At 39.0% G+C, this 12,905-nt stretch overlaps 1 protein-coding gene across 13 annotated transcripts in view; it reads right to left on the reverse strand.

The window, feature by feature from the left end:
• The window catches only part of NUMB (NUMB endocytic adaptor protein), a 100,770-nt gene that overhangs the window by 4,622 nt on the left and 83,243 nt on the right, over positions 1–12,905 (reverse strand). For all 13 annotated transcript variants that reach the window (XM_050710912.1, XM_035540235.2, XM_050710907.1 and 10 more), the window contains 5 exons: positions 7,898–7,972; positions 5,881–6,021; positions 4,296–4,497; positions 2,111–2,410; positions 136–285 (listed from right to left, as the gene is read on the reverse strand). In XM_050710912.1, coding sequence (XP_050566869.1) covers positions 136–285; positions 2,111–2,410; positions 4,296–4,497; positions 5,881–6,021; positions 7,898–7,972 — 868 coding nt within the window. The remainder of the gene's footprint in view (positions 1–135; positions 286–2,110; positions 2,411–4,295; positions 4,498–5,880; positions 6,022–7,897; positions 7,973–12,905) is intronic.

The following is a 12,905-nucleotide window of genomic DNA, read 5'->3' on the forward strand; positions in this document are numbered from 1 at the left end:
ACCCCAAAATACTGATACAGAAAATTAAGATACAAGACCGATACAAGAAATTAAGACTATGTGTTACTGGAAAGCAACATTCTGTGCATTCAAGCTTCGTCCAGCGTGACCACAGCAAGCAAAGAAATGACAAACCTTGAAAGGCAGGAGACTGTGGTGCGACTACTGTCACTGGTTTCGTCATGGGGGCTGAAGAGAAAGGATCTTCGGATGGTGTGCTGAAAGCACTGGTGATCTGAGAGCACAGGGCACTAATGCTGTCCGCTTCCCCTTCTACCTCAGGGACTAAAATGTAAACAAAATTCATTAAATAATGTTTAAGGGATACAGAAACAATTTATAAATACAGATGTTAAACTGAAATATATTTAGTTTCTTTATCACTTAGATGTTTTGACTACTGACTTGGATGACAGCCTTTTTTTTTTTAGTTTAAATTGGGTGTTGAAGACCTGACAGAAATAGAAAGAACGGTAGAAATAGAAAGAACAGTAGAAATACAAAGCCATATCACTGTATTTTATGACATAGTCAAGAGGGTAAGGAGATCAGTGTTCCAGATTTCAAGTCAGTCATTATGTCTTCTCTATGTTAATGCAAGAGAACGTTCATTTCATAAAATAAATAGCTTTTAATAAGAGTTCTAAATCTTTCAGTATTAAAGTGTTAAATATACCAAGGATTTGGCACTAAGATTCGACATTTTGTGAAATGAAAGTACTTATGATAGATTTAACTATTCCAACACTGTACTTGTACAGAAACCAGATGAAGTATAAACACGTTGACAGCAATATGTAGAGGCAAGTTAATTCTAGAGTGTCGATCGCTCCAGTTCAGTGGTAGCTGAACTCACTAGCTCCTGTGTTAAAATTTTGAAAGCAGAAGTTGAGCGCACAAGTAAAATGGACACTCAGTTTTAAACCAAATATCAGTACAGTGCAGATAAAGTAACACTGGAGTAAAACTACAGACTTACCAGCTGCTCTCCTTATTTCTAATTGCCCAGCTTTTCAGAAGTACTGCTCATCAGTCCTTCATTGCACTGAACTGACACGAGCAGGCATAATTAAGCAGAAATGGAACAGTACAAAAAACACAGGATGGGTGGAAATGACATGCACTATATTGAACATTTAGGGGAAGGCGTGCCCAAAAATTGATTCTTTGAGGGATATTCCAATATAGCACCTATCGTGTGACATTAAACAGCACCAGCAGTTTCATATAGAGGAACGTGCATCAAGTGCTCTGAATTAGGAAGAATTCAGATTGTTGTGTGCTCAGCCAGCATAAGTCTAGTAAGCAGCACACCACTACTGTTAAACTGATTATCTCAACACTGGTCTTAAAGCACAGGTCACCAAATAGGTATTTTTGTTGTTGTTTTTTTTTCCTTTGCCACAGAGATTTTTATTTTAAAGCTTAAACCCTAAAAGTAGCTCTGTTGCCAAGTGAGAGTACAGCTGTCCTGCAGGATAACCTAGCTAAAGGGATTCCAGGCTATTATGCAAGGTACTGATCACCCCAGATGTTTATGCTGGGATGACTCTATAAAACCCCACTACCACCATGTGAAACCTGTACCATGCATTATTGGTGCAGCCAGTTGTGCCACCTAAACAGAAAAGTTCCTTCTAATGCAAGGTGGAAAGCAGTTTCATTCCTCTCAGAAAGAAGAGCTCAGAAGGGCTGACAGACAGACTGCAGAAAAACATCACATGAACCCACGGCCTGTGGTGAAGGCCTTGACAGGATTTGTCTCTCGAGATGTCCTGGCATTAAGAGGAGGAACTGGTTCAGTGACTCAGAGGGAAGAGCAGCATCTACTAATTCACCAACACCGTTCCTGGAACACTTCAAGCTGTGCTCCAGTATTTCAGAAAATGATTACAGCTGCTTGCCTTCTGAATATGAATACAGTATTTGAAATTCTTGCATATTCCAGAGGTAGAGGTTTTCTGACCTGACAATGTTTGCTCATGAGAAATGATTCACATGAGGCAGGAAGAAGGATTTACTACACATAATGAGTTATTTGAAGCCACAGACAAGGAAAGGAGGAAGAGACAATTTAAGGAAATGTTTCACTGGAGGCATTTGATTTTACCTGAGTTTTTCATGGGGAAATCAGTCTTCCTTTGCACTGTTGAAGGCAGTTCATTTATTCGCAAGGACAACTGGCGCTTAAAAGGAGACATCTTTTGACTAAGGGCAGGGAAGCCCCGGAAAGAACCTTGCCTGGCAAGCTGTTCTATAGGGGCATGCCTTCGTGGAATAGCGTGGGGATTGCTCATTTCTTTATCCAGAGAGGCAGCAACATCAGTAGTAGGAGAGGCTGGGGAGCCAGGAGAGGGGGCAGTATTGGTTGGTGCAGCACCTGGTGCTACTGTTTTCATTTCTGTTTCAACTGTTGGAGGAAATACGGTGAGGTTAGATGAATAAAGCAATATATTGTTCAACTGCCTGCTCCTACTCCCATTTGTTCTGAAAAGAGAAACTGCAAGAATTTGCATAGCTAGTACTCTTCCAACAAACAGGTTTCTAATACCACTGCAGAAAAATTATTTCTTTGTACCTTCATAGGCTTCACCATGTCACTTTACATATACCCATTCTCCAAAGCAAAGCTTACTAAGGCTAGCCACTTAGAAATGATGGCCTTGTATATGTAGTCTTCCTAGCTGTCCCTGAGACCACTGCTCTAGAAACACCTGTAATTCATTTATGATTAAGACTGAAAAGTGTACTGTGTGTCTGAGGCCTTTATTTTGCCTCACGTAGAGCTAGAAGAATAGATCACAGCCAAAATATTACTGCTAACTTTATTCAGTTAATGAGGGTGGTGTAGCTCAGCAGCTGCAGGGAACAGAACAGCTCTAGGAGCTTCTTTCAAAAGCCACCCTCCTACCCCTGCAGAATCAGCAGCAGTGGCCAAGCACCCTGCACAAGCTCCGGCAGGCCAGAGTTAGCACTTAACAGGTTAGGCCGCATTCAGTGCTCCAACAGCAGCTCCTCAGCAACCCCAGGGAATACATTACAGAGAGATGGAAGTGAGCTGCAAAGCAGATCCAGCCCGAGCTGGCAGGCCTTGCTAGCATCAGCAACGTTTACAATGCTTTCCAAACTTCATACAAGAAACAATGACTGTTTTTGTTGACACATCAACAGAATAACTAGAAGTCTGGTAAAAGCAGAGCCACACTGGAGATTTCTGAGGAGCTGTAGTGGTCAGAGGAACTAATTATGTTGTCTTGCAAGCTTCAGTACCCATGAGCTGCAGCTGCTCGTTCAAGTGAAACTTTTCTAATCAGTCTTTCTTGGAAAGGATTTCACACACCTTCATTGAGTCAAGACTTTGACTCATGCCCTCCAGTAACAAAGGCCTTGTGTTTAAGCTTCATTTAGCACATTCTGAAACTAACGTATGGGAACAAGCAGATGGATGATGAAAACGAAGATTAAAGTTTTGCAATAGAGCGGCAGAATAAAACTTGCTATGGAAAGTTCAACTCCACTGTAAAGAGGACTGTAGACAATATTTATAATACTTACTTTTTGTTAGTTGTAGAATGACAAGTAGAACTGTACTGGTAATAAAACTTGGGTAAGAAATTCTACTTTCACTTGAATTTGAGAACACTGCCATGTTTTAAATGGCTAAGTAGTAAAAACTAGCTCCTCTCAAAACAGCCAGTTACTATTTTTGAATATAACTAGTATGTGATTTTTGGTGGTTTGTGTTTGGTTTTGGTTTTATTTTTAGAAAGCACACTGTGATCGACCTGTACTTCCCTCATGCAATATAAGTATACAGAAACTGTAACATGCTCTAAAAAGTGAAATAAAACTACATTGTTTTCTAAGAAAAATGACACCACTTTCTGTTCATTTACAAAAACCTTTACACAACAAAAAGGATTACTTCAAGTCTGGAAAAGCTCTTACATTTTTGTAACTTTTTTCTAATAAGGCCCTTCAGTATGGTGCCTATGATGCCCTCTGCCATAAAGCAGGCAGACAAAACAAAGCGGAAGCAGCTTTGTCCAGTCGCTTTCACATATGAAGCCCCTTGCACTTTTTCTTGAGGAAATAGGGAAAAATGCCCTAGGACTGAATCTGGGAGCGCTTTTCATCTTGCAAAGTGACAAGTGTCTGGAAATATGATTTGTACATAACCAAGTTCGAGAGAGGGAATTTTGCGAGGATGTTAAGCCCTGTCCTTGCAGGGGCTCTACAGCACCTCAGTGCTTGTTCTGCTCACTATGGACGACTGTGTAAGTTGCACCCCGTACCTTTAGCATCCGGCATCTGTCTCATAATTTCCTCTCTTTCTGCTTGTTCAGTAGCTGTAGTGACCCTGAATGACCCTTCTCTAGTGAATGTGGTTCTGCTGGCATCAAAGGTGGCAGTCACTCCACACTCCTTCTCTCGCTTCTGCTTGCGCTCCAGGCACGCTGCAAATGCACAGCCCACGGCATGACTCAACCTTTCCCCCTGTACAAGACAATATTGCATCATACAGTGACTGGAACAGCAACATCCATGTGCTTCAAACGTTGCAAACTGATAACTTGCCTTTACAAGAGAAATCTAATTAAGGCATTAAAGAGAACTACTGTAATTGGCCACCTTGTATGGCTCTAAATTAAACCTGATAGATAAAGACTCACAACCATGAATGCACAAGCACTAAGGCCACCCAGGACTGAAAGACTGTCAGACAATCTGTTTAGCTCAACTGCGACTACAATAGTAGTGTGATAATGTGCCTGCACCGATCCCTTGCCTCTGGATACATTTGTGCACAAAGGAACACTTGTGAAGCCATTTTATGCAGGTTTAAGTCCTGAAGGATAGGTAAATGCTATTCTCAAACAGAAAAGGTTTACAGAAGGTGCAGGGAGACAATACTGTTGTGTGGAAACATGAAACTTGAAAGTACAACTGACTACTAATATCCCTTAATGGCCCTGACCAAATGCAGAAATTAGTATTGAGAGTGCCTTCCAGAAGGTACTTGCATGATTAACCAGTGAGGTCAAAAGGATCCACTGCCCAATAACTGCAATAAGGAAATGAAATTCAAGTCAGAGGAAGTCTGGCACTCCAGTTGATACAGAGGCTGCAGCTGAGTCAGAGGTGCTATTACTAACAGTAGCTCACCTCATCTGCAATAATCAGTAAATGAACTGACCTGCTATGCACAGGAGGAAATAAAAATGCTCCAGCTCTAACATACATTTAAACGGGAATTTCTAACTTCATTGTTTCTCTTTAAAGAAAGCCATTGTGTAATAGTCAGATTCCATAAAAAGCCACGTAAGTAAACGACTAGATCAGGGAGTTAAATGACTTAACTCTACACAGCAAAAGACTGATATAGGTAACTTGCTTTCAAACCTTCTAATGCAAAAATCTCTAACATTTAGAAGGAAATAGGACCCTAATTTAACTCATTTTAGCTCCATCCCTTAACATTTGCATACAAGAGGCTACATTCATAACCAGTCTGTATTTACTCACTATGATTTTATCCTGGAAAAACTGTCACTGCTGTTTCAGTTTTTGGCTGTATACATTTTCAGATGAGAGTATCTTCTGTCTATTTTTAGAAGAGTAGTTCCCTTCTGCTACAGATATCTGAGGCTGACTGCATTCCATTTACACACCATGCTGGGCACCGTTTCTCTCCACAAGAAGACATCACAGAGGAATGGCAAACAATTCAGATATAAAGAATTAGAACTAAAATAATTTTTAAGGAAAAAGTAATATTTTAGCTGAAGTCAAAATGTATCACAGTATTCTGTGTAGTTAAGTTTTCTTAGTGTAACTTCCAGCTAGAAGCAGGAAGACACACGCCGCAACAAAACTTACCGTGTCCTTTACAGCCATAAAGCAGTGGCATATCCAGCGTCTCGTAGTGCCATCTCGACAGATGTATGAGAATGCCCGGTCAAAGTTCCTGTCTGGCGCGCAGAAAGAAACCTTCTCTATTGTCTGATCAACTATAAGATCCTAGAGGATCCCCAAAAAAAGAAACATAAGGAAATGTGGAGAAACAATGGAACAAGTCATTTTCAGTGCTAGCTGCAAAATGCATTACATTAAAAAGATGATAACCTCACTTGGCTACAATTATTTGTCAAATGAGTTTGCCATTCAGAAACTATTCCCAGTATGAAACAAAAAAGGACAGACCTCTTCTTCCACCAGCCATCTTTGGTAGAAGTGCGACAAGGCAACAACACTTAAGAACTCAGGAACACAATTCTTAAGATCTCTCCTCTAGACTATGGAGCTAACTTGGGGGAAAGGGGAATTTTTGTTTCATTTTAATTTTACTGTGCTCTAGCAATCAAATCTCTAGTGTGGTTAAAATACAATCCTGAAAATTAATGGGAGAAGTCTACAAATGTGAAAAGACCTAGCAGCTACAACACAAAAAGCAAAAGCTAACATGCCAATTAGATAAGCAAGGATGAAATGGAAAAGCACCAGCAGTACTGGTAGTATCAAACACCCCCGATTTGTTCCTACAAACTGATGGGAGAAGTGTTTGTAAAAAAGAGATAGTATAATTTAAGAACTATGCTATCTTCATTAAAAAAATATTTTTTCAGTGTTTTTCAGAATTGTTTCTTTTGTTTGGTGGTTAGTACTTGGTATCTGTGCTAATGTATTCAACCACCAGGAGGCAATATTATATTCTCTTTTTAAGCCCTATGCTTTTAATTACCTCCAAGGTCTGCACATCTTATTAAAATTCATTTTAAAGGATGAAATATATGCAGTAACATTTCTAAATATATATATTTGTTGTTTTTTTAAAGGCAATCAGTAGACCAAATTCACCTGCCTCAGTATGTTTGTATTTGATATTAAATTCTTAAAAAGACAAACTCCAGAGCTGATGAAGCATACCCTAACAACAGCCCTGGAGATGTCTATCCACAGAGCAGGTGTTCATCGGGTAATTGTACTGCAGAGGGATATGAATTATCTCTACCTGATCCTCAGTGTTGGCTTGCAGAAATCATCTTTTAGGTCAACAAAGTAAGGGTTAAATGACATGAATATCGAACAAATTAATTTCAGACTAATTAAAATTGTTCTGATTGCCATGTCATCTTTTAAAATACTAGTAACCTTACAGAGGCAAGCCTAAAGCTCTTATTTCTAATTGCCTACATCTAGCTAAATCCAAGAATTGTTTGCTTTTACCTGTACACAGGCACTTTTGTGCTACACATTGTGCTATTTCACAATAAAAAATCTAAAACAATCTAGGAGGAAGCCATGAATACATTAGTCTTCGACTTGAGACCAACAGCTTAGATACTAGAATTAGGAATTACAGAATTTGATATCCATTTATCTTAAATTTGAAGGGAATTTAAGATGTTTAATATAGAGACAACCCTATTTCATTTATTCTCCTCATCATATTTCTGGAAGCTAGTTCTCATTCATTCAGACCTATTCTGGGATTTGGATGCATTGAAAATTATATTGATTAACATGAACTTCCTCGTGTATTTCTCTCATGGCCTTCTGCAGTTGTACAGAACAAAAGCCAAGGGACTCGCTACAAGTTCACTGTCAACAGTACTCATCAGGAAAAAGGGTTCTTCAGGCAAATACAACAAAAATAGCTCCAAGCTTCTGCTACCTGCCACATTTTATCAAATGTGGTTTCAGAATACTGTGAAATTAATAGAGAAACAAAATTAACAGGCATACATATGTTTACCAAGCAAGAAATGATTAAACCAACTATACACAAATCTTTCTTTCAGATACCAATATTAAGACAAAGATTGATGTTCATTTAAAGTTACAGCATATATGTTATTATAAGGAAACTTTGAACTTTTGTCCAGTGAAATCTAACCTTTGTTTTCTCATCTACAACTCTGAGTCCATCCGCCGAAACCCACAGGACTGCTTTAACTGCCTTCTTCCCAGTCTTTCAAAAAAAGAAAAAGAGAAAAAAAACAGCTTTATGTCAACGGTATCAGACTGCCACCCATTCCCCCTTTCCAAGAACCATAACATTAAGTGTAGATGAAGTCCACGTTCAGTGGGGTGCCCAAAGCCAGATACTCAATCGAAGTTGCAAAACATTCAGAGAACGAAGCCAAAGCCAGTATTTAAGAAAGAGCACATTATGGGGATGGGGAGAGGGCACGGAACAGGTGGAGTCGAAAATAGGGTGTACATCCATGTACAGTAAAGGATTCAAGACTGACCAAGTGGGTGAAGAATTCCACTAAAGAGTCAGATAACACTAATTCATAAGGAGTTACACCCCAGGTAGCTTCTTGAGTGAAGTTTAAACACAGGAAAATTCTTACCTGGTATTTCCACCAGCCCTACCCTCTGCCCCCATACTAGCATGGCAGAACCATGGCATCAGCTTAAACCAGTGTTAAAAGCACCCAGAAATCATTGGTTATGGTGTTATGAGCTTAATGGGTCAATCATCCAAATACGTTTTACTAATTTATTGAGAGGTGAATGTCACACCTTGGAAGAGAGGTAGAAAAATGTGATTTGTTAACCATTGGATGCGTATCTTGGAAAAGCAATTGTGCGGCAGGCTGAAGCAGCGGAGGAGCACTCTGGCTGTTATCCAAGATCTGACTGTGGGAACTTTCAGCTGCCACAAGCTGAGGGTGAGTAAAAGTGGGAAACACAGGAAGGCTTCAGGAGCTGTATCAACTACAGATTCTTTTTAAACTGTTTATGTTTTAAGGGAGAATTGCAGAAAACAGTATAAACACAAGACAACATTCCTCTGAAACGAATTCATCAGATAGGCACAACGTGTCGACATAATCTATGGGTTGTTACAGAGAACTACTACCACCAAAACCCCACTATTTTTAATGTGTTACTTTGATTCAACGTCCCATACTCTTTTTTTTTTTTTTTTAACCCTTAAGTTAATAAACTATTCTCCCCCTTAACTTTTTTTGAAGCACTAGGTTTAGTTTGGGGCTGCTAATGGCAGCTGCCACTGACCACTGCAGGAAGAGAACAGAGCAACAACAGAAAAAGAGGGGTGGTCGGGGGGATATCAACTAGTGGCTTTGTGCAAGAATTGCATTTTATTTTTAATAATTCACTACAGATGCATATAATTTATAATCATATGGCACATAACTGAGCAAGGATACATTCTGGCATAAGCTACTGCACGTTCCAAATTAGCAACTCTGATTTTATCATTGTAAGGATGATTTTTATTTTTATCATCATCATCATCATCATCTTGGACAGATAAATCACCTGCTATATCACATTGGTTTCACTCTCAGAGAAAGCAGAAAACGTGAAGAAAACCAGCCTGGCAGGACTTGTGTTTGTTTTTGGGGAGGAACTATCTGTCCCAATTTCTGAAGCAGCAATGACAACCAGGGCATTTTCAGACAGCTTGGTGAGAACAGAGAACTGCACTGACTTGTGCAGAACAGCGAATAAAAGAGAGAAGAGAGAAAGTAAGCACAGTATGAAAACAAGCTACAGAAGTGCTTGCAGAAGCAAGTTTCTAAATGTCCATCCAGCCTGCTGAATATCCCAGAGAAGGTCTGAAGTAAAACTTTCAGACTCTGGAATGCCTAACGGAAAGACTATTATTCACAAAAGAGGATGTATTTAAAGTTACCATCATACACGTTAAAAACATTTTAGTATTTAAAAGTTGCCTGTAATTTTTGGTCTTAAGAGGCGGTATACATCAACGAGCATAAAATATAGTATGTATTTTCAGTGCTTGGGTAGCTTTCATAGCCTAAAAATCCCTGTTAATCCGAACAAGAGATGACTTGTAGAGATTTGTCCCAAACTGTTTTACGAAGGAGTATCAGTTTCTTAAAAGCCATTAGTAGTCTTAAAATCCTCATTTCAAGTGACATGAAAAATTGAGAGAAGACAACACCTAGGGGTAACTGCTCAGTTTGGACTACCATCGTATCCCTCATTTGGACTACCAACAAACTAGGATGTCTTCTCCCAGCAAACAAAACCAACTTTCTGTCTGCAGAGTGAAACAGTGAATGGTTTCTGAAGTTTGCATTGAACAAGTTGGGTTTAACTCAGATGGATACTTCATAAAGCAGTACTGAACTTCTGCAGAGCTAGTCCTCATCTGCTATTGTACTAAATGAGGACTTAAAAATAGCTAAGACATGGAACTCCACATTTCTCAAAATAAAAATAAAAGGCTAAAGGGCTGAATAATCCTCCTCTCGCACTGGAAACGTAAGCTTCCTCAAGCAAGATAATCAAATGCAGGTTTGTTACACTAAGAGAAAGCCAAAGCAAGTCTACCTTCCAAATCCTTTATTCTAGATTTACGGTGGATGCAATGCTTAGAATAAATTCTTTTCCTCTCTATCCTAAAGCCACAGCTACTACCATTGGGAAACATATGATTTTTCTATCTTCTGAATCCTCATTTTATCTGTGGAGAGATCGATGTATTAAAGAACACAGCTTTGCCAAATTAGTTTATATTGGCTACATAAAAATCAATGTACTACTCTATTAACGTGGGATATTGCCAAGTAGATCGTGATTAGAATGTAGATCTGTTTGCACTCCTGATATGGATATGTATATATCAGGACTCATCTAGACATCCGTATCAGTAGGCTGTCTACACATACATGCTGTTGGATGACGACGCTGCTGGAGGGGAGCCACTCAGGGCACCAGCTCCCAGGAGCCTGATTTGGCAGTGCTGAATCAGCCGTGATAGGAAGCTCACTTCTTAGCACTTTCTGGGAGGTTGGTAATCTGCTCCAGCATGAGACTCCTTCTCTTAACTCCTTTCAGAGCCCTCAGAAGCCTCAGGAAGGCAGGTGAGGCACCCTCAAGAACAGAAGGCAAGGCTAAAAACAAAGCGTGAGGGAAACCTCTCAGACAAGCAGGCAGTGCCCTAGACATAGGCATCAAAGAAAAGAAAATGAAGCCGACTAAAGCCGAAATGCACAGCTCCTAAACAGCAGTGCTGGACATGACAATTGGACTTTCAGAAGTGATAGGAACATGGAATTAAGGAGCAGCTGCACTCTAAGGTGGAAAGTAAATTTTTAAGGATACCAAAACAGAATGAATGCTGCCCAACAATGCATTTTTAAATACTTCTAAATCATTCCTAGTCTTTTGGCCGATTACAGAGTTCTCGATATCTGCCTATTTTATTCTGGCAAGGGACTTAAAAACAGCTGTAAGATGTATCTGGAGCCTGAGATATACAAAAAGAAAAATGTTCATCTCAGTCTCTGTACAAAACATTGTATGCCAAGAAATACATGTACTCAGTGGAAGCAAAACATGAGAAAGATCATCGAATCTGTACTACTATTCATTAACACAGAAAAGGCTTAGTTCTGAAATATGGAGAGCTGCCTAAAAAGGCTGCTGATTCAGTCGCTTTCTGTACACAAAACGAAACAGCAGAAGTCTAACCTGGAGCTGGCAATGGACATCCTATTTTTATTTGAAGTTGCAAATGAAGTATTTTCAATGTCAGGTCCATGACTAAAAAACACTTCCTGACACAACTCATTCAGATTTACTTTTCTGGTGGAGAAAAAAGTGGACAGGGAAAGAAGTAAATCTGTCCGCATGGACCTTTTGAAAACCAGTAGTGAATTTCAAGCAATTCTGTGGTTTGGAATATTATATTAATCCCAAAGCAAAGCATCTGGGGAGAAATTATAGATGAGACAGACAAAAGCTATTAGTTATAACTATTTCTCAAATATTAATAAGAGAGTAACTTTTTTTCTTTATATTTTTTCCCTAGATTCGGCCAGCTGTTGTAGGCTGAAGTGGTAGTACAGACATACCAACATTGTAGGGATATCTAAGCACTGTGGATTTCAGTGGTTTCAGTGCTAACTAACGTAACTTCACTGGCTGAAGTAGAAGTAGGTTTTTCTTTGGCAAAATATTATAATAAAAGACAAAACAAATCTACAAGGCAAAGTATTGGAGTTCATTAAAAAGTGACAAAGATGTAATGAGAAAGATGTAATGAGAAAGCTGGCATATTTAACAGGTAATTCCTAAAAAAGCAAAAGAGATTTTTAAGTGCTATGCAAACTCTGTCCTTTCACATCTTTACTTTCTTTACACATCTTTACTTCCTAACACGAATTAATATCTATTAGTTTTCTTTTCCTAACTGGTATTTGACCAGGTTGAGGTGGGTCTTAGAATTTGTTTAAAACAAACATAAAAGAAGAAATTCACATTTTTGGTTGTAAACAATGTTTTACTCCAGTCTGTGTAGATTTCAGCTCTTAAATTTTGTTTGTATGTAGGAATGATCAGATTAATCTGACAGATTAACTCCTGCATATGGTATTTTGACACCCACCCCCCAGAAAAAGAGCTTCTTTCTTTCTTCACTATCACTACGCATGACAAGAATGCTTTCTCGGATCATAGCAAGAAACCTGAACTGAAGAAATACCTGTCCCTCTATGACAAGCACCACAGTGAGTGAAAAGTGAAAAAGGTGCAGCTGAAAAAGCTCTTAGTTACTCCTCAAGCAAGGCCAAGACAAATGTGTGAGCACAGAATAACCCGCTCTGAAAGATTTTTGTATGTAAGTTATGAATTTGTTAGTTTCTATTTAAGCCAAGATTCAGCTTATGTTTCAAAAGCGGTATCTTAGATTTATTCCATACAAAAACTACACAGAAATGTTCCACAAGAATTTTAAATGCAGAGGCAGTTAACAGATGGAAGGTCAAAGAGCTCTTTTAGAGGTTTACAAACACTGCCTTATGGAGATGTAGACAGCAGGAATTAAAAAAAAAAAATCCAGTCTCCAGTACAGCACATTCTTAATAAGGACAAACAATTGCTTCCCTTCACGTCTA

The sequence above is a fragment of the Cygnus atratus genome, chromosome 5 (assembly GCF_013377495.2).
Source record: "Cygnus atratus isolate AKBS03 ecotype Queensland, Australia chromosome 5, CAtr_DNAZoo_HiC_assembly, whole genome shotgun sequence".
Lineage (NCBI taxonomy): Eukaryota > Metazoa > Chordata > Aves > Anseriformes > Anatidae > Cygnus > Cygnus atratus.